Source organism: Rhodamnia argentea, chromosome 7 (genome assembly GCF_020921035.1).
Source record: "Rhodamnia argentea isolate NSW1041297 chromosome 7, ASM2092103v1, whole genome shotgun sequence".
In the NCBI taxonomy this organism is placed as follows: domain Eukaryota; kingdom Viridiplantae; phylum Streptophyta; class Magnoliopsida; order Myrtales; family Myrtaceae; genus Rhodamnia; species Rhodamnia argentea.
Window position 1 is genome coordinate 762,455 of NC_063156.1, and position 20,686 is coordinate 783,140.

The 20,686-nt window shown below is 40.8% G+C and overlaps 4 protein-coding genes across 12 annotated transcripts; 1 reads left to right on the forward strand and 3 right to left on the reverse strand.

Annotated features, from left to right (window-relative positions):
- The first annotated feature begins 1,517 nt into the window (after positions 1 to 1,517).
- On the forward strand, positions 1,518 to 4,448 carry LOC115743322. Of its 2 annotated transcripts, none has more exons than XM_048282512.1 (4): positions 1,518 to 2,080; positions 2,808 to 3,048; positions 3,372 to 3,465; positions 3,557 to 3,958. In XM_048282512.1, exons 1-4 carry the CDS (start codon positions 1,623 to 1,625, stop codon positions 3,589 to 3,591), a joined length of 828 nt encoding a protein of 275 aa, XP_048138469.1. In that variant the 5' UTR covers positions 1,518 to 1,622; the 3' UTR covers positions 3,592 to 3,958. The 2 variants fall into 2 exon arrangements, with proteins under 2 accessions (XP_048138469.1, XP_030533912.1); XM_030678052.2 differs by lacking the exon at positions 3,557 to 3,958 and adding an exon at positions 3,972 to 4,448 and having other exon boundaries at positions 1,522 to 2,080.
- A 143-nt stretch (positions 4,449 to 4,591) lies between these two features.
- On the reverse strand, positions 4,592 to 8,633 carry LOC115743330. Of its 2 annotated transcripts, none has more exons than XM_030678073.2 (9): positions 8,480 to 8,633; positions 8,325 to 8,386; positions 8,086 to 8,161; positions 7,178 to 7,217; positions 6,384 to 6,628; positions 6,153 to 6,216; positions 5,684 to 5,775; positions 5,355 to 5,588; positions 4,592 to 5,013 (listed from the first exon to the last, which is right to left on the reverse strand). In XM_030678073.2, the coding sequence occupies exons 1-9, from the start codon at positions 8,501 to 8,503 to the stop codon at positions 4,852 to 4,854; spliced, it is 999 nt and encodes a 332-aa protein (XP_030533933.1). In that variant the 5' UTR covers positions 8,504 to 8,633; the 3' UTR covers positions 4,592 to 4,851. The 2 variants fall into 2 exon arrangements, with proteins under 2 accessions (XP_030533933.1, XP_030533924.1); XM_030678064.2 differs by having other exon boundaries at positions 8,086 to 8,167.
- Positions 8,634 to 10,179: 1,546 nt separating this feature from the next.
- On the reverse strand, positions 10,180 to 16,725 carry LOC115745914 (splicing factor-like protein 1). Of its 7 annotated transcripts, none has more exons than XR_007199389.1 (4): positions 14,120 to 16,725; positions 12,957 to 13,094; positions 12,638 to 12,696; positions 10,180 to 10,568 (listed from the first exon to the last, which is right to left on the reverse strand). XR_007199389.1 is itself a non-coding variant. In XM_030681542.2 (2 exons), exon 1 carries the CDS (start codon positions 16,580 to 16,582, stop codon positions 14,156 to 14,158), a length of 2,427 nt encoding a protein of 808 aa, XP_030537402.1. In that variant the 5' UTR covers positions 16,583 to 16,725; the 3' UTR covers positions 12,805 to 13,094; positions 14,120 to 14,155. The 7 variants fall into 7 exon arrangements, 1 of the variants encoding a protein (XP_030537402.1); XR_007199387.1 differs by having other exon boundaries at positions 10,180 to 10,673; XR_007199385.1 differs by having other exon boundaries at positions 10,180 to 10,684.
- A 2,590-nt stretch (positions 16,726 to 19,315) lies between these two features.
- LOC115745935 (PLAT domain-containing protein 2-like) lies at positions 19,316 to 20,459 on the reverse strand. The gene is made up of 2 exons (XM_030681573.2): positions 20,037 to 20,459; positions 19,316 to 19,866 (listed from the first exon to the last, which is right to left on the reverse strand). Exons 1-2 carry the CDS (start codon positions 20,271 to 20,273, stop codon positions 19,390 to 19,392), a joined length of 714 nt encoding a protein of 237 aa, XP_030537433.2. The 5' UTR covers positions 20,274 to 20,459; the 3' UTR covers positions 19,316 to 19,389.
- Between the last annotated feature and the right edge of the window lie 227 nt (positions 20,460 to 20,686).

Genomic DNA, 20,686 nt, shown 5'->3' on the forward strand with positions numbered 1-20,686 from the left:
TAAGCTTGACTGTACGTGGTGTATCAAAACCATACAAAAACCATCTTTTCTCCTTCTCGAAGGATCAACTTCCGGAAGGACTGGAAAGTAAAATATCACAGACATGTTGGCAAGCTGACCATCAAAGTGCGCCTTACTGCCCCCTCTGCATAAGCATTACCGCCAGCTACATCATCTTCACGCTATAAGAAGACAGAAGAGGACCAAAGCAGAATATTTGAAGGCAGGCCAAATTGTATCTTATTTGAGAGTAACATGTACAGAAATAGATTGATATCGATAAGGAAAAAGATCAGAACTTTTGAATGAAGTTGAGAAAAGAAAGAAAAAAAAAAATCAGTCACCAAGGAAGAAGCAATCTCCACCTGCAACTTGTGACAGTGCAAACATGATCCTACTATACTGCAGAATCAGTTAAAACAGCTTCTTCGAGTAAAGGACAAGCAACAATGATCTTCTGAAATCCACGTTACCATTGCTAAATCCAAGGGAGAAAAAGGTAGAACTTTAAATTTAGATCAGCCTCCCCACCTCATTCTTCCATTGCAAAGTTGATCAAACCGGAAAATGTAATACTTAAGTAACTGCCCATTAAACTTATTGATCGAACAAAGCGTTTCAACAGCAAAGCACTTGAAATTTAAAGCTTGGCCAAACTATCCACATTGAAAATGTAGGATAGGCAGCAGAAGACACTAGAATTCTCAGACTGAAGTATACTAGATGGAACAATAACAAGCAGAAACAGCAACGCCGATATCTTCTATATCTTATACAGGAGCAACAACTAGTACCCAGAAACTTCACCATGGTGGTTTGCTTAGCAACGAATGGTCGGGTCGGTTTTTGGGCCCACCGGGTAATTTTGACAGCCCTTTATAATCGGTTGGGCCAAGAGTCTCTACTAGAATCGGGCTCTAAAGCCGAGCAAAGACAGAGTTTGGCGGGTTAAAGTCAGAATCAGAATTTCTGGCGATCGGTTTAAAGACGGCTTGGGAATTGCTTTTCCTTTTCTTTTCTTTCAGTGTACCAAATCTGGAGTGGATTAGATTGAATCCAATTTCGTTAATACCCAAAATTTTACGTTCAATCTTAATTCTGCGCGCACATCCAAAAATCTCTATCAGTTTCATCAAAATTATTAATGTCATGAATAATTATAAGTACTTTATGAGAACCCATGTCTTCACTAACACATTCGCCTTAGTATGAAAATAATGGCAGCCTCCTGATGTTGATAATTTTAAAGAAATTAATGACGATTTTTGGACGGTGAACAGATTTGAGATTGGAATAAAAGCCGAAGCTTCGTTTTAGATAGATAGAATTTGAGACAGAACAAGGGCTGAAAATAAAAGTTAGGGTCCATTTAGGGAATTAGTCGCATAATTTTAGTTGGGTAAAATTGTCTAATGGAGTGAGTCTTTGACAAAAAATAAAAAATGGAGTGAGTCGGGTCCGAGTCGAGCTAAACCCAGGCTGAGTCCATTAAACGGGTCTCCCGAGTCACGCGGGAAGAAGATTCGACGGTGAGATCGATCGCCTATCGGCATATTATCTTCTTCTGCTTCTGCTCCTCTCAAATCTCGACATTTGGCTAGACAAAATCGTCATAGAGGGAGATGGGAGGAGGGAACATGCTAAGGGCTGTCGTTGGCCGAGCTGCCACCAGAAGCAGCGGCGGCGCAGGGCTTCACGAACCCTTTTCTGCTACTGCCACTAAACCCAACTCTTCTCCTACTGCTCCGAATTCAGCATCGGCAAAATCTGCTGCTTCTCCTTCTTCCAAGAAGAAGAAACCCCACAAGCTCGATCCCTCTCACCACCACCTCTCCCTCTCTTCTTATTCTCCTCCTTCCTCTGCCTTCCACAATCTTCCATGGCCTGCTGCTTCTACCTCTGGTGTCATAGTGCCCACTTGGCCACCGTATTCTCCTCCTCCCCAGCACGATGATGGTGAATGGGTATACGTGGATGGGAGAGAAGAAGGTGAAAGCGCAGTTGGGTATTGTGATGACCTCGTTCTCGGTCCTGTTCCTTCCAAGTGCGAGGTCGAAAACGCTGTCTCTGCTCTTCAACAGTGAGCGTCTCTTTCTCATCATTTATCCGTCGTAAAGTGAACATACGTAGCTTTGTTAGCTTCTGTCTGATTTGTTGCCGTAGGTTCTGGTTACTTGTCTTCTAGAAATATGCCGCCCTCTCATGATGGCGAGTTTGTTAGTATTTCCTTTTAATTGAGTGGAAGTCGTCGACAGAAAGCAGGATTGTCATCATCAATTCATTTCATTGTCTGGACAGAATAATGGACTAACACCACGCGCTCCTGACTACTTCCAATAGATAAATTCCTGATGCAGGTTTTTATCTTCAGGCATTGCATTGTAATCCATTGCCTAATCATGTTCGTGCCTCTAGAAGAGGAAATTACATCAGTATGCATTTAAAATTTTTTACTTTTCCGTCATCAAGTTTAAACATCAAGTTGTTAGTGACTTCATCACAAGTTCAGTTTCCAGGCTGTGCTTTTTTCTGCAAGCCTGTTTATTCAGAAACTTGAGTTCTATGAGTTGTGTTTACTGAGCTCGGATGGTCTTGGACAAGGAAAGATGTCAATTAACCCCTAAATTTACCCGGCTTTTCTATTATAGTTTTAGTCCTTTCTATGATTGATCCTATTAGTATGAGTTCTTCTTTCGGTATCGGCTTGTAATTCGCTCACATGAAATCGAGGTCTTTTACTCTCTCCTGTTTAGTTTTGACTTGATCCAAATGCTAATTGTGGTGATGAAATGGTTTTGATTTCACAGGGTTTTTGACTCCACTCCCTATCCCCAGATTAGGGATAGATTTGGTCTTGCCATGTATAAGGAAATGGCAAATGAATCTAAAAGCCGATCAGGTTTATCGGACCTGCATTCTTGTGTTGGCTCAGAGCTTGACCAAGTTGACACTGCTATGCATGCATCTGATATAAGAACACTGCATCCTTATGGGCCTGAGAGAGTCTATGATGCTTTTCATATGTTGCAGACTGAGCCAGCTGTTCAGGTGATCAGTTACTCTCTCTTACACATCATGGACAAAAAATTTGATTGTAAAGATATCTTTGCAATATTCTATGGTGAGATGAACATCTCTTGAATTGGTTGCAGAGTGTGGAACTAGAAGTGCTTCTGGTCACAAATTAGATGTTTGCAATTGGATGCAGTTTATCTGTATACTCATGCTTCTCGAAAATCTGGATCACATTTTTTATCAGATCCTATATTATTCTATGACATTTAGCAAAGATTCTGGAATGTGGACCGTTATAGTTTTGTCGAACCTGTGATATTCTGCAACATAATTGATGTTCCCTCCTTTTCTTTTAGAGGATGGTCATTTCTTTATCCTCAGATAAAGCTGTTTGGGATGCTGTATTGGACAATGAGGTTGTAAAAGAGCTCAGGGAGTCATATTATGCAGGTTTGTTTTAATTTTCATGGTTATGGTTTATTGGATCGGTCTTCTCTGTGCATTGAATCCTGATATCTGAACACCATCCTGTCGATGTCAGGAAGGGGAATATATTCTTCATTGCTATATCATTAGGTGCATAATATAAGGAGAAATAGAATGGAATCAATGCTTGAAGCGGAGAACTTGGCAATTTGCTTGTTCCTTCTTAAATCTTTAATTAGAATTGTGCTCTTGTTGGGACAATATCAATTCCAAGCATGTAGGCCTGTAAACATCTAAACGGGCGACCAGGGCGCTTTCTGATTCAATACAACCTTCTGCATTTTAAAAATTTTACAGGCCACTTAGTGGATGCCCTCATGACATATTTTCCAGCCTGTAAGGATGTCATTGCCATGTAACTTAGATCATAGGATGATTGCTTTATTTGTGGCTTATGAAGGCCTGAGTTCGTATTTTTTTACCAACGCGTGAAGTCGTGTAGTTTTGAAGGAATTTCATGGTATATGCAGCTGAAAATGATGGCCCTCCAGAGGAAAGCCCAGAGGAAAGTCCGAATGATTCTAACCCTACCTTGAATGCTGTGAGATGGCTTTTTGACAGCACAAGGGTAAAACTCATGGAAATGATTGAGGGTATGGCAAACCTAGCTGGAAAGTTCTTCAAGCTGCCTGCTGGTAACCCAGAAACCAAAACAGGACCGGCGGATCTCTTCGACGAAAAGCTGAGAACGTCATTTTTCCTCTCGATCATGGTTCTGGTCGTTGTGGTCATTGCTCGATCCTGCAGAGGCTGATCATCATTTGCCGACATGACATGTTAATGAAAGTAATGACTAGTTCCCATATGGTGAGATGTTTGTCTAGTTTATGTTCACTCGAGAAACTACTGTGGTTCTGTGCCGTAAGACCATATCTCCGCATGTTTTTACTTGTAAAGCAATGATGCGGGCTCTATTTTTTACATATCCTTTAAACTTGCCTTGGGAATTAGGTGACTTGCTTTTCATGCTTCGTGGTTGACAGACTTTAAAAGCATTACATACATCCTTTTACTTGGGTCCTTTTGTTTCAGTCAGAGACAAGTCCCAAGGACTCGCTAAAAGCAGTCTAAAGATAGTCAAAGATCAAAGTAGCAGAGCACGTTGGAGCTATTCTCCTTACAGATTAACTCATAGCTAAGGACTGTTGATGCAAAATTTTCTGATGTTACAACTTTTTCTTTACATGAATCGTACCCCGAAGTTCCTACTGGGAATAAAACTTCCCAACTGCAACTACCCCTTTTACAAGCCAAAGAACCAAGAATCCTACTCGGAAGATTGAGCAAGGTTGTATATGCTGCGACCTGGCAGGGCATCGACAGTTTTGCTCCCTCCCGCTTCTTGTAGTTCTATCGTCTGGCGTCGGCGTTGGCGATGTCATTTAACAGAGAATCGATGTCAGGAGTTATGACAGCCCGTTTTCCAAGCTCCCCCAGAGAGCAAAAATGTTTATCAGCAGTGTTGATAGCAGCAACATCTTGAGCAAATATGCAATCTGATCCAGGTGAAACCTGCACAAAGAAAATTGATACGAAAAAAGTGAACACTCTTATGCAGCGACACCCAAGAAGTGACACATCCAAGCAGATGGACTATAATCACTACCACAAACCGCACAATCTCCTATTGTTCAGCTTCGCACGGTTTCATAAGAGGTGGCTAATGATTAACGAATAAGAGTTAAATAAGGCACTTCAAACAAGAAGTTGTAGGAGGCGGATGGAAGGTAACGTTTTCATAAGCGACTAGTCCTTTGGGTCACTGAGAATGGGCAAAGCCTACTCCACACTATTCATAGACGTCGTTTAAGGATTTATCGACCAATTCAAACCAAGCTAGTGTCTCAACTCACATCGTACAGCATTTCTCCTAGCTTCAGCTTGACAGCTCCGCTTTTGTAAACCACCAGCTTGCCCATATATCCCCCTGGTAGATCTTCCAAACTGCAGCCTCTCTCTGAAGCATCTGCAACCGAAGATGTTGAGCTCTCAGCTTTCTCTTTCCGTTTTACACCTGTTGATCTCTTGACTGAGGGCAAATTAGGAGGAAGCTGAAAGAACATCATTTTTCCTCTCCCGCTTTCCTCCTGCCATTGATTAATTAAATTCAATGATTAGCAAAATGAACTTTCTATCAATAGCATTAAGTTGGTCGTGGTCATTCAGTAGCCCGAATACCAACCAGAAGACCAAGCTCCGAAGCAGCATTGACGATGCCCTCATCATACTCAAAGTTTCTAGTAGCGTCTCCGAATTCCTTCTCATCTAGAATATCTGCATCAGAAACAAGCTACGGACATTCAATTAAAGGAAACAAACACATACAAAAGAGTATGCTCCCTTTTCCAATCGTAGTACAGATAAGGTAACAAACATCAGCTTCTTATTTGTCTGTCACTGTAGCCAGCCGAAAAGTGATAGCTCTGTCATGAACCACCAAGCTGTGCACTCATACTAACCACACGGAAGAACCTTCCTACGACACCACATAAAACCCACTGTATAATACAAGTGAAGACTTAAGTGACCTATTTTCCTTTTTTGGCCATCACCGACGACATGCATACAAGCAGAATTACTAGATAATACATCTATGGAGAGGCATGTTCTTGGTCTTACTGCAACACTCTGCCTTGCATCTAGAAGCATACCTGGGTTTCCCGAGTAAGGCATTCTCAAAGGTAGTGTAGTCGGATAGTATGAATGTTGGAAATCCTGCCACACAAGTTAAACCACAATCTCAGCACATAGTGCATGCGTGAAAGTGAATGCATTTATCCTGAGTAAGCCTTTATGTTGCAAATCACACTTGATTTCAAATACTGATGCAGCAATGGGAAAATTAAAAGGTCTCGAAATGTATAAAAAAATAGTTTGTATACCCATAGTTCTTTGTATTCTTTCTTGATCTTCCGAGGAACTTCAGCAGTAGCATCTTCCATAGTTGCATCGATCGCATCTGTCTTGGCAACTATAGGCGGGGAGATAGTTTGTCCCTTGGCAGCAGCATAACTTCTCAGCCTAGAACCACTGCTTTGATCACTTCTCTCTTCCTTGGGAACACCATAGGTCCTTATGGCCGAGGCAGATGATGGAGCTCCTGGTCCGAACGCCACTTGCACTGGAGCTGCAAATTTTTTAATTCCTATATGAGCGTAAATCTCCGGTAGAACACTTATAATTCAAACAGATGAGTATTGGAATATCATAACCACAATGCGTATCTCCAAATAGTAGAATGACCTAATGTTATATGGTTAGCTACTTCATCAGATGACTAGCTACATGAGCTACTAGCTAGTTCAAAGGAAATAACAGTGAGCAGTGAAATTATCACAAGCCGGAACATGATTCATCCTGGTGCAGGTGCAGTAGTTGTGGAATTACTATTATCCTAGCATCAATCATATACATGCTTGGCTCTCGCTAGCATGTTACCAGGTCAGCATGATTTCGTGACACCCGCTCTCGCTTTTACTAGTTTCTACTATGGGGACCACGCAGAATGAGGAAGGAAAGCCATCGAAGGGACAGCGCTCTATCTGAGACCCAACACACAAATTAACACAACGCAACTATTCAACGCTAGGCAACTATTCGTTGGCAGCAGATTTGCCACAAAAAAGAACATAAAGAATAATGGTGCTATTATGTAGAACATAAGAATAAGGATTACATTTCTTTTCAACTGTTGCTCCTCGTCGCCCGAAATTCTCCTGTAAACATATATGAGAGAGCAATAAGAATGTTTCCCCCTCAAGTGATAATGCCCTAAGAATTAAATCACAACATATGCACATTTTGTGGTTAGAAAGGCACTTCTCACTTTGATCTGAGAAATAATGGCATATCATTGCCAAGGACATGTGACTACCTTCAGGCTAAAGCAATTAGAGTGAGATAACTTATTCAGATAAAGGAACCTGACTTGAATTTCCCCATAGATGGATATGGCAAGCAACATTTGCCAGAACAGAGGGTTCGTCATCTTCTAATTCATATGACATTTAAAGCAATCTCAAATCTTACGATGGGTGACCACCGGTTAGCAATGTTTACTGGTTTCAGGCCTGCAGAGATTAACAAGCTGCGACGAGTAATTTAAAAATTATAAGTACCAATTCAAGCTGCATAATCTTATTTCTAAAGCCTTAAGGCGATACAACAATCAAGTGTATGGCGATCTAGCTAGATGTGGCTTGATTGTTACTGTGATATATACATTTTGGCATCACGAATCAAACGGCACTTGTTCTTCAACTCTTGAGAAGTAAAATAACATTCACAGCAGATAACATTCAGTTTGGCAGGTTAGCTAACGGTCAACAGCCAATCATAGGGTGGTTTATGGCCCATGGCAAGCTGCTGTGGGCTTGGTCTCAAAGGTCAATATTTGGTAAAAGCTTTATGCATACACTCCAAACCACACTATAGACAATCAATGGCGGAGCAAAAACAATATCTAGATGGAATAAATTTGAACATCATCCTTCGTCTTCATCACTCAGCCAAAAGAAAGAAAAAAGAAGAAGATAACTTTTAAAGAAAGACAAAAGAAGAAAAAGAAAACGAGAGTTTTGTTACGTGGAAACGGTGTAGCAGCATCTGGGCCTCTGCCTGTGCTGCAGCTTCTTCATCTCCATCTTCCCCGTTCACCTCTCTGCCATTTCCAAGAACCAAAACCCAGAATTCAGAGTCTTCGTCAACTGTCCGAGGAAACATACATTCGAAGACGACGAATTTCGCAACACGCAACATGTAAGAAGAGAGAGCGAAGAGTGCAAAATGCGAAGGAAACATCGAGAAGGCAACAAAGCAAGTACGTTTTGGGAGAGTCGGTTTGGGGCTTCTTGCGAGGTGTGGGAGCTTTCGGCGCGAATCTCCCCTGCGTGGCAAAAACAAGAAAATGAGCGGGCGAAATCGCGGAGATAAGTCTAGGATCGAGGATCAATTCAAGGACTCGAGCTTGGAGACGTACCTTTCTGCTCTTGCTTTGGTCCATGCAAACAGAAATGTCAGGAGCAACGCTCGCCGGAGGAAGAAGAAGAATTCCGGGGAAAAAATAGTCGGTGAGAGAAAATGAGAACGGCAGGATTCGATCCTCTGATGTCTCGCCGATAATAATCTGAAACAACCACGGAAGCAACGCCCCAATTTAGGGCCAAACCCTAGGATTTTATTATATAACCATATAGCTCCAATATAGAGTTGCCCACAATGCCTAAACTTGGGGTGCATTTTCTTGGCCGAGAATGAGTAATTCGAACAATATTATCGGTTACTGAGTAAATTTTATATCTAACCGATTTTGTGGGCGATAAATATTTTTTATTTGTTTATTTTCATAAGCTAAAATGCACTATTTTTTTTTTATGAAAATGTATTTCAAATTATTTATTTTTCGCACAATTAGCAGATCCTTGATTGGGCCAAATCCATCTCGACTCCCCATAGCTCCTATATGCATTTGATTAATGATCATCAACTTTGGTAATTTCGCAGTTGAATTACTGATCTTTATTTTGATCAAGCTATCTATTAGAATTTTGGATTCCTTCCCTTCTTTTCATAATTGATAAATTTTGACAAAACAGAAGAATAACACCACGCGACTATCAAATGAGGTATGTAGAAGTGATGTCATTTTTTCGTCCAAATGTCGACCAGATTCTAGTCGAAGTGCATAAGTTTCTTTTGAAAAAAAAAAAAACAAAGAATGAAGCTTTAATACATTGAATAATTAAAATAGAGTTGATTAAAGTTCCGTTCATTTTACGAAAAGTAAATAATTTAAAAAATACTTTCCAAAAAACTACCGATTGTATCACTTAAAATACTTAGCTAATAGAAAATATTTTCCTTATCGACAACAAATTATGTCTAAATATTCGAGTGGACGATGAAATTTTTTTATTTACTTATTTCATGAGTTATACAATTAATCATTTTCTACAAAACAAATGAAGGCTAAGCCACTTATTTTTGGGAAAATCTTATACAAGACACAGAGATTGTTCCCTCAGTGTTACACGTGGACTTGCATATGCCTATGTACGTCAGTTTCAATACATCAAGATCAAATGAGAAACGCAAATTTTTCCTTCGTTGATTTGCTCCGATGACACACATCCCTGTCCTTTATGATTTGGCGTATTCACTCTTTATATTCCCTCAATTTGACAGGCTTCGATTTCGACGGCTAGGGGATCACAAGGGTCGGCACATTGTCATGCACGAGACACGCTAAGCGCATACCGGGCTCAGTCCGTCACCCGCATTGGGTAATTCATCTAAGGGTCATAGGTCGAATAAGTTGACTAGATGCTTGCATTCCAGAGCAAATGCAAGCTAAATGACCATAATTTGCCCATCTAATGACGCTTTGATTAGAAGATGAATGTTTCTACGGATTCTCTCGGGAAGCACACCCCAATCTCCACTCAATAACCGCCACAGGAACCCGTTGATCATAAAACCTTCAAGTTATTGTCTATTATGACAGTTTGTATAGGTGTCGCGGGGAATTGCGAGAAGTTGCAATTCGTTGTGACCCGAGGATCCGTTCCTCGGCGGACCATTAAATTGCCCACAGCACGCCTGGAAAAATCCATTTGCTCCAACATCAGGGTCAGCCTTGAAGAAAACATCCCCAGAACAGAGATTGCTTCACGACCAGGGTTAGGCTTGACCGAATCAGGGACTCGATGTACTACTGTTCAGGCACTCAACAAATATATACACACTGAGCATCTGGTCAACCATCCATCCATCAGTTTGGATCCGACTAGATCTGACTATAACCAGAAGCGGCCAACTTCTCTAAGAAGCATACAATTTTTAGCCTGAGCAAGTTCAAAGTGAAATCTTAGGAAGTCAACTGATTATAGTCTGCGAACGGCTAATCCACTGGCATAAAAAAGAGTGACGGACAACATAATGAGCGCCCATATGCAGCAGAGCCTCAAGACTCCTTTGATGAGGACCATGGATACTGTATCAGAGCAAACAACGCACAAGCCCATTTTATGTCAATACGATATCAGACATACAATTTGGACAATAAAAACCTGCAAGAGATAGCGTCAGAGATCAGGTTTAGGACTAGCATCTCTCCTGCTGAAGGATGATTTCAGTCCTGAGATTGATCTGCAGGAATCCTGGATCTCGGATATCTACAAAGGAACTATTCATCCAACAAATGAAGATTGCGGTGACCTTGTTAAGTTAGTTAAAACCCTACCAATATCAACCATCACATTGGAGCCACCTATTCAAAGACCCTAATGCTCAACCCATCAATAACTACCCACCTGGCAATCCATTGTAATCTACACAAAAAAGAGCCGTCAGATTAAGAATGACATCATAAAGTTAAGCTATTAAAATTCCCAGAAGATGAAGAGCATCCGCACAATTTGGAGCAGGCTTATCAGAATTATCTTAAGACCTAAGCACCAACATTAACTGTCTAAAGCATTAAAGTATCTCCAGAACTTACTCTCCCAACATGCCACATGCAACAAAAACAAACACCCATAAGCAGCAAAACTAGCACCTGAATAATTAACTTAAAAGAGTGAGACCACACAATAAATGCAGGGCAACAGAAGAAACTTTCCACTTAAATACTAGTTATGGATCAAGGGAAGTCATAACAACGCAAGCCCACAGTTATATCCATTCCGGATGATGTTTACAAACACGTGTTAACTACAACGCCAAGTCGTGTAATTCACATTCTTGGAAAAATATAAACGCAAGGAGTGCCATAAGGTATCTGAACCACTACTAGTTCCTGGGATCACACTCTATGTTAAAAAAAAAAAAAAAACTCCATAAGTACATGAAAATGATGTTTTTAATTTCTCTGACAATTAGTTTTCATGTGCAGTTCGTTTCAATTCTTGAACAACATTGTAAGGTTTTACAAAAGTCATACTCCAATCGCAAGGGGGAAAAAAACCAGAATGATATTATTTTATTCTTGATTATTTATTAGGTCCACTGACATTGTAAAAAATAAATAACTATTTCCTCATTGGATGGTTGACATGTAGAAGAATTCAGTTAAAAAACTAACACGTGTCAATCATTCAACGGGAATGAAACCAATTTCCTTTGGTTAAATTTACCTTTTCTCCTATTTGATTCACAATTAGAAAAACAAGTTCATAGGGGCATTAACGGGCAACACCAATGTGAGACAAATGGGGGTTTTGGCTTAAATGGATAAATTTCATTCTGGAACATGTTGAAACATCAACAAGAGAAAATTATCTCCACCCCAACAAAAATAAAACCTTGTCCAAGAAAGTCAGTTTATTAGGGTAAGACACCTTCGCACTTCCAAAAGCATATCGAAACAACAAATGGCTCAAAACTTTCTATGATAACAAATAACTGTTTCAACCAAAAAAAAGGGAAACACAACTGCAAGGCAGATTGCTTATGTTCCCCTTCCTATTCTTACTCTGTCATTCATAGAGTTCTTGAACGAACAAAAAAAAAGAACGATTCTCACATACTAGAACAGCTTTAACCAGACCACCAGCTGTATAAATCATACTTTCCTTTTGATCTATCCCAGAACCTTATACAGGTAAAGCCAACATGCGAGGCTTTTCAGGATCTTGATGACATACTTTTTGAAAAGTGTTTTGTACATTATGGAGGTTAATACTTCAGCTATTTTCCTAGACTTAAAGAACTATGCTTTCCATCTATTTAGATTAGGCGAGCACTTTAATTTTCATCCTTATACTATACACTTCTTCACTTTAGTCACCCACCAAATGTTTTTCCATCAGATTAGTCCATTTTACTTGCAATTTTAGCACCAGATTGAATGACCATAATGAAGGCACCCACTAAGAATCCAGTAGAACAATTGGTGAAAGATAACATGAAAGGGTGGTAGGACAGGAATGGAAATGACACCTTATCTAAGGGTTGAAAGGTGTACTATTCCCTCATATTTGTAAAGAACCAATTTACTAAGTAACGATATCCATTATCTATAAACATGTGCCCCATCACCTCAATTCCTCCAAGTTATAAAGATAAGGAAAAATGCTATGATACTGACTACATAAAGGATGCAAGACACCAGCATCAAAGATGTGAAAAGAGCATATACCTTCGACTTCTAAGGAGAACGACCATCCCGAAAGATATGAAAAGGGCAAACATCAATGTCTTCAAATGCTAGGGCATGATATAAGATACGGTCACCGCAGAATAGGCATCTTTCCTAATACAGAAACAGGCTAAGCTAGGCAAAACAAACATGTCATACGAAAGGAGTTAACATACCCAAAGACAGTTCAATAAGCAAGATCCAATCAACTGGATATGTCTAAATTTTGACAAACTCAATAATCAAAAGTATTAGCAACAAGCCAAAAGATAAGTCCAGGGGATTTCAGTTATTAAAAGAAACAAATATAGGCCTTTACATCTGCGTAGATCGAATTTCCTGTCCAATTTCTGCAATGTCATAACAGCACAGCAAGGTTAATGATGTGAGTCCCAAACTTCCAATAATCGCAAGAGGTAAGAAATCAGGTTGACAAGAGCTCCAAGAAACATCACTCCTGTCAAATATTACAATAGTGACAAAAAAGGATGGTTAAGAAATGCAAGAATGAGTAGGAGAAATAACAAATTTCAGAAACACCCAATGTGAAGTCTCAAGACAATTCCAAGTACGTTATGGCAGACATCCACGTCACTGGACAAATCGCCTTCAATTTTCAAATAGATAAAAAAGCATTTGTGACCCACATAGGTTGAATTAAATAGAAACTCTTGGCAGATACAGTGCTGCAGCATCAAACAAACATAATCAATAGCAGCCACCACATCATTCTCTTTTTCTCCCTCTTTTCGATCCAAATCGTATCATCTGTTTCCTTATTAACGCCAGATAAGCACTATGAACAAAGCTGAAACCCATAGAAAAAATTGTAACATGAACGGGCAAAACGTCTGCAGAAAAAAGGACACATTAAGTTGCATAAAAGAGGAATTTTGGAAAATCCCTTCATGCAAAAAGCTGTTAAATTTCTCTAGTCATGATGAGAAAGATTACCCAGCCCTAACATCATAACTACCATAAACAACATTACTACCGAATAAACAGCAATCCAGAGAAACATCACCCCGTGAATTCTCTGAACCAGCTTACTATCAAACAAATAATGTTATTTCACACCATTTATAGTCTAGTTCCTATGCAAAATTAGCTGAAGCTAATTTAACAGCTAGTTTTGAAAGAATGCAAACTGCAAAAAGGTCTATTCAAGTATTTAAGTTTGGCCAAAAAAGGCAACACAAGTGGACACTTCATCTGGAGGGCGAACATAGCTGCACACCCTTTCAAGACCATGCCCAACCTCCAAAGACATCGAAGATTTATGCATATGTCAGAAAAACAGGTTAGAACAAGAAAATAAAGAACATAAACTCATAATTAGTATCTTCCAGGAAAAAGGGGTGGTGCACAGGGTACAGGTCTTACCCAGCTAGTCATATGAAACAAGACTGTTTGCAAACTAAGAATATGTAACAAAACACTACTGCAGTCTGTAAATCAAGGAACCTGAGCATTAAAACATACCTTTCATTTGCGTAGAATCACAGAACAGGACCCACGTCATTTCATCTGTGCCATGAATTTCTCGTATTCTGCATCTCCTCCATACGATGACTGCTCTGAGGAAGTTGCAGGTGGCTGTGGCGGAGGAGGATTTGACGCCCAAGGTACATTTGCAATGCTCTGAGAAGGATCGGCATTCGAAGTGGGTGCAGGAGCTGGGGGAGGATAAGCACCATAATATGGAGCATAACCCAGAGAAGATGCAGCGTATATTGGCTGAGCACTAGCAGGCATCATTGAAGCAGCTGTTCCATAAGCACTAACAGGAGCCGAATGAGAAGAGCTAGTGTTTTCAGATTGAACTCCAGGGGGGTAGCTTGGTGGTGCTTCGGTAGGAGGAGCAGTCTGAGGCGGAGCACCTGGTGGAACTGGCTGTGCAGATGGCGGAGGGGGAGGATAAGACATGCCATAAGGAGGCATGGGTTGGCCTGGCATTGGAACATGACCCATATACGGCGGAGGAGGATAATGATAAGGAGGCGGTGGCAGAGGTGGCCCCCACGGAACGGGAGTCGATGTATAGCCCGCAGGAGGAACAGGTGGTAGAGGACCACCTGCTGTGAATTGCTGCGAGGGATATGCACCAACTGGTTGTGTCGGCACAGTGTATGTCGGCATGCTTGATGAAGGAGGGCCAGGAGGCACGGTAGGTTGGGGAGGCTTCCCTGCAACTCTGACAGCAATGGTTCGCCCATCAAGCCGATGACCGTTCATGGCTTGAATAGCAGCATTGGCCATCTGAACATCTGCATACTTAACAAAACCATACCCTTTACTCAGTCCAGTAACACGGTCCTTGATAACCTTAGCCATCACAATTTCCCCAAACTGCGAGAATAACTGAATCAAACCATCATCATCAAGGGTAGGTGGTAAGTATCCAATGTACAAATTTGTATCATCATACTCTTTAGAAAGCTTAACCGGGTTTGATCCTAAACCAGGATGTGAACTTGTCCCAGTGCCACCAGCACTATTAGCCCAAGGAGGGTTGCTTCCAGAGTTGCCAGCAGGCCCAGCACCAATGGCCAAAGTACTGCTCTGCTTGGTGGCAGACTCAGGCATGGTGCCTCCAAGCTCAGCTAAGAAGTTCTGATACTCGTCATCCATTTTCTTGCCCGTAGTTCCCTTCACAGGACAATCAATAGTAGGGTGTCCACCGTCACCGCAGATTTTGCAGAGCACATCGCTCTTAAATGTAGAAGTACGTGAAGGACACGCATATTGCCTATGTCCCGGTTCCCCGCATAATCTACAAAATTCCTCATCCCTTATGGTCCCATTTAATGCAGCAAGTTCTCTCAGCTGCTGCCTCTTGTGCTCATTTAGAACCTCATCAACAGGCTGCAACAGTTTCTCCACCATCCCTGCAGCTGCATCTAGTGCCTCCTGTGTCTCCGCTTCCACCAAAACATGCAAATCCTCATTCTCTGCTGGATCAGGCTTCAAATCCCTCTTTTGCTGCAACCTACCCTCTTTCACCGAACCTTTTCCACGAATGACGATCTTTGCACCAGTTTCACGTTCCATCCTTTTCTGGGTATTGCCCCTAGGTCCTATGATAAGTCCAATAAAATTGTAACCGGGGTACTCTTTCATTGGTATGTACAACTTCTTTTGCAGCTTGGGAGGCCTATAATCAGCCGGGGGCTTAAACGCTGGATTCCTCTTAATAATCTGAGTTATAATGTCCTGTCTCTCCTTGTTCAGACGCTCACGAGCACGATACTCTCTCGTATTGATCCTAATACCCATGTTGTCATATATAGGTTCCGGAGAAGGGGAGCGAGCTCCCTCTGGCCTATCATCAAGGGGCAAACCAGACTGCAACATCCTGCTAATTTCCAACAGCCTAGCATTAAGGGCTTGAATTTCAGGGTCAAACTCAATACCTCCAGTGAAGTCTTTCATGAAATCCGGAAGCTGAATCGCAGGCAGCTTCGGCTCATCATCCGCCCAGCGCGACTTGCGCTTCCTTGTGCCGCTTCCAGAGTCATTACCCACACCGCCGCCGCCGCTCTGCTCATTAGAATCGGAAGGCGGGTCCCAACGGCTGCGACGGCGTCTCCGACTGGTGGTCTCCTCCTCGCCTCCAGAGACGTCCTTATCAGTTCCGCTGTGAGTGTTCGTAAGTGCCCCACCGTCAGATAAAACAACCTTCGCGATTTCAGGTCTAGGACCAGGATTTTGGTTCTCCGAGGCAGGGAAGTGGCCATTACTGAGAGAACCGTTGGGATTTTGAGCGTCCTGAGCTGGATTCTGATGATTACCCATTTGAATCGAGGAGCTATAGTAATAATCCAACGATTGCGGCTCCGGCGGAGGCGGCGGCGGAGGCGGGTAATCAGCGTGGGACGCTAGGGTTCCCGATGGAGGGAGCGGAGGAGGAGGATGTGCGGCGGCGTTTTCGTGCAGAGACTCCATGATTACCTGAGAAGAGAGAGAGGCTCGATTCGACCTTGTGCGCTGCACCCAAAAGCAGGAATTGCAGAGCCCGAACGAAGGAAAGGAAGGAGGCGGACGAGGCTCCGATTGATTGGAGGCAACTGAATATGCGTGCGGAGTTCTGAATCTCGCTCTGGTACGATTTTATGTCGGACTCGGATTCGGATCATACCGCAAAAGAGGCGGTTCGGGTGATTGAAAGGGCCTGTCTAGGCCCAGTACCAACGCTTTGAGGCTACAGCCTGAAGCCCAAGGCAATAATTTTGATTTTAAAAGAAAATTACAGAATCTAGATATTATTTAATTAAAAGGCTATCGTCTTGTATTATATAGCTTCTACAAGTTCACTTGCTCATAATAGTTGTTAATAAAGGGTAAATTTAAGGGGGAAAAGTATAGTTTTGAAGCTTCTTAATCCTAAGTAAAATTGGAATTCCAAAAAAGAAGACGGAGAATGATTAATAATAATTAATAAAATTTAATGTTATAAGTTTGGTGATTCGACAACAAAATTTTTTGGTTCAAGATAACTTGGGAAATAGCGAGATTATTATCTCTTGACATTCTTGACTATAGGGTTGGAAGAGGGAGTTAACTATTGATGGTAATTAATAGAATTTAGCCTCTTGAATTTCCTTCGAAAAAGGGTCATGTATACATATGTCTTGGTTCATGGGCACTTAAAGAATAGTAATAATTCTATAGTAGGCATGAATCCTTCCTTTAAAAATTCTTACAAGGGAGTGTTTACGCATTAGCTTGGGTTGCGAGATAATCCTAATAAAATCAAACACATATAATAGGTGTCTTAGAATATTAGATGACGAAGTTTAGGCAAAAAAGATGCTTTTTCTTTTTATGTCAGAGAGAAGAAAAGTTGGTAATTCATAATAAAACCTCAACAATGATTGTAATTGACTCAGTTGAGAGACGGTAACTGCGGAATTAGATGGTAGCTTAATCCAATAAAACATAGTAATTACTTTGATTTTTGTTGATGATTTCTATAGAATTGATAATATATGGATATTGGTTGATAATTCCGTCATCATTTCATTTTCCAAGGAAATATTTTTTACAAATGATAATGTAATTCCAATAACTAAAAGGATAAAACAAGTTTTATACGATGGAGATAAGAGAAGTTGATAAATTTTTTTTAAAAAAAAAAGGTAAATGTAAGTTGTAAATTGTAATTAACTCAAATAAAGATAGGTAAGTTCATAAAAAAAAATCGATGAAAAGGAAGAAGTAAAATACAAGCAGAATAGATAATTTCAAAATGTGAAATATAGCCGTTTTTCATAAAATGTTGGTCAAATCCCAAGAATTAGCTAGTTGATAATTTTTTATGTTTACATTTGGGCGGCGCTATTTTCACCCCGTTTTGACTAATACATTCCTTTTTTTCTTGTTAACTTATCCAAATACCCTCCTCTCTCTTCAATTTATTGTTTCTTTTTTTATCTGATTAATCCATAAAATTGTCTTTATGTCTGTCATCTCTCTTATTAATTTCACGATACAAATGTTCCATCACACTCGTCAATATAACAATTTACCATATCTCACTATCTTTTTAGTTTTAATTTTGTTACATCTTTTGCGTTAGCCATAGCAATTTCTTACCTTTTTTTTTTCTCTTTTTTTCTCAATTTCACTATAAGAAAAACATGTCCACATCCCTTCCAAACAATTTTTATTTGCCGATTCTTCCACACCCATTGCATTTCAATGTTTCCTTCTTGTTTGTCTTTTTTTTTTTCAACTTATTCTTACATTATTGTAACCTAAGCAAGCACTAATCCAATATCATAGTAGAGAAATGTCAATTTTATGTACAAGTTGTTTACTTCTTTTCCCTAGATTATCCTCGTGATTGTGAAATTTTTCGACTTCGGCTTTTGGTACATATTTATAAGAATTTAGTCGAAGATTGAATATTGTGGTTTATGTATGCATTGTACACAATTTACTCAAAGATTATCTTCTCAGTTGTCCTTAAGTTATTTTTTGAATAATATTTTCCTAGTAAAAAAATGTACAGCTCATTAAGAAAATAATTAATTTTTTTTTTGTTAGAAACACCATAAGTGGTTCCAAATTGAAAAAGAAAAGCACAAAACCAAAAAAAGAAGGCAAGTATTAGTCTTCAATCAAGAGTGGAACCCAAATTTAACCTCAATAAATGTTGTTTGAGAAGAGTATGACAGTTTCATCTCTAGCAAAATTGAAACAAAAGAAAAGGAAGAAAAAAAGGTAAGAGAAAAATCTTGAATCAAGAATGGGACCCATTAGGGATAATTTAGTCAATTCAATGTAAAAAGGGGTGTCGGGAGCCAATAAGGGAGTAGAAATAACGCGAGCCTTACGTTTTCTTTTTACAGTTTATCAAGTTTTTTTTTTTTTTCTGCGAAATCTACTTGTACGAAAAGATTTTTTTTATTATTTATGGAATATTGAATCGTTGATTCATTAATGTTGAGAAATTACCATTAGATCAGACAATACATACCTACAAACTAACCATGTACCCTCGCAGACAATTCATCCACCTCGAAATCACATAAAAGATGAAGTCACATATCGAAATCATGCGATTCATTGGACTAATTAGTGAAGGTCCATCCCTTCAATTGAGCTTCACAAAATAATTCTCTCCCAAACAACAAAATTCGTACTCGGTTGGTCCACGATGACGAAGAACCGTTAGAGAAGTGAAGTGAAAACAAATCGATATCGGAGAAAGAAGGTAAACCAAAATTGTGATTCACAGTTTTTCTCAATCATTCTCGAGCAATCGATCTTGGATTCCCCATAACAGGAGCCCCACCCTTGCTACGCCGCGCTGGATGCGCATCATCCTTCTCGCACCCGTTGATCACCGCGGTCAACTTGAAGGGCGGAACATCAATGGCCAACCACTGATCGACGCGGAAGTTGGTATGACCGCAGGGCTTACGAGGCCCGGCGGAAGTGACCTCCACGTAATCACAGTACCAACCGGAGTGCGCCCCCGACCCGTCCGAGGTAAGATTAAGCCAGCACAGCGGCGGGCCAATGCAGGGCCCAAGCACACTGAAGATATCGAGGTTGCCGCGCTCATAGTAGTCATGGGACGGTTCCATCAAGCCCCAGGACTCTAGATCCGGGACCCAGACCGATCGCCCCGACAGGTCACCGAGTATCAGGCTGATCTTGGAGTCGGTCCCAGCCTTGATCCCCGAACCCGTCCTCACGTAGATGGTGTATACACAGTTGTTCTGCACAGTGGGAAATTAATTTGAGCTAAGAACATAAACAGCCCAACAGCAGGTACATGTAGGAGAACATAATGATAGAGGAGATGAGAAGGATAAGCAGAGATGTGCGAGACCAAATAAGATGAAGAAAGAGGACGGGTATGAAAATAAGGCTTGTGTCAAACACTCACAGTGGTCTCTCCTGTGGCTGCCGAGAGGACGACGGAGCAGATGACGAGGGATAGGAGGCGTCGAACCGTCGTCATTTTGGTGAACAGAACAGGCAACTCTACTTGTAAAGCCACTTCAATGCATGTAAATCCACAAGACAAGCGGATACATGTGCCTCCTCCTGGGAGATGACTATCTATATAACGCGTTCTTTGATTTGTTGTCATTTGTACTACGGAAAGTTTTGAGGGGCACATACTTGGAACATTGAACTGGAACCGCGCCTTCCGTTTTGTGATTTTGACTGATTAAAACCTTTGCGGTTAGGATGGTGCGCACAAGTGTCGAGCAAGCAGCTTTCTGCTCTAACATTGTCTCCTCTAATCACCACATCACAATTAGCAAGGGATTCAAACGGTCAAGTCCAAACTCATGCCCGCATTATGCAGTTCAACCAATCTCCAGGTGAGCAAAACCCAGTCAATCACGCATGATTATTGGAGGCAGATACTTTAGAGCCACAGCTCATCGATGAATCCCGGCAGTTCATTATATAGATAATGGATCTTTCCTTCTTACATATTTAAGCTTTGCTTGAAATGGAGACTGCCAACCAACCAGCATTTTAATGTTTTCCTCCAAATACCAGCTCACCAATCTAAGCTTGCTT

Bases quoted from the DNA above. Each gene is read 5' to 3' on its own strand.
- LOC115743322 (XM_030678052.2), top strand. From the start codon at position 1,623: ATGGGAGGAGGGAACATGCTAAGGGCTGTCGTTGGCCGAGCTGCCACC. The intron at 3,049-3,371 runs GTGATCAGTTAC...CTTTTCTTTTAG, and splicing joins AGACTGAGCCAGCTGTTCAG to AGGATGGTCATTTCTTTATC. The intron at 3,466-3,971 runs GTTTGTTTTAAT...TGGTATATGCAG, and splicing joins CAGGGAGTCATATTATGCAG to CTGAAAATGATGGCCCTCCA.
- LOC115743330 (XM_030678064.2), bottom strand. From the start codon at position 8,503: ATGGACCAAAGCAAGAGCAGAAAG. The intron at 6,629-7,177 runs GTAATCCTTATT...AAAAATTTGCAG, and splicing joins AGCAACAGTTGAAAAGAAAT to CTCCAGTGCAAGTGGCGTTC. The intron at 5,589-5,683 runs GTTGGTATTCGG...AATCAATGGCAG, and splicing joins CTTCGGAGCTTGGTCTTCTG to GAGGAAAGCGGGAGAGGAAA.
- LOC115745914 (XM_030681542.2), bottom strand. From the start codon at position 16,582: ATGGAGTCTCTGCACGAAAACGCCGCCGCACATCCTCCTCCTCCGCTC.
- LOC115745935 (XM_030681573.2), bottom strand. From the start codon at position 20,273: ATGTGCCCCTCAAAACTTTCCGTAGTACAAATGACAACAAATCAAAGA. The intron at 19,867-20,036 runs GTGAGTGTTTGA...CCCACTGTGCAG, and splicing joins CAGCCACAGGAGAGACCACT to AACAACTGTGTATACACCAT.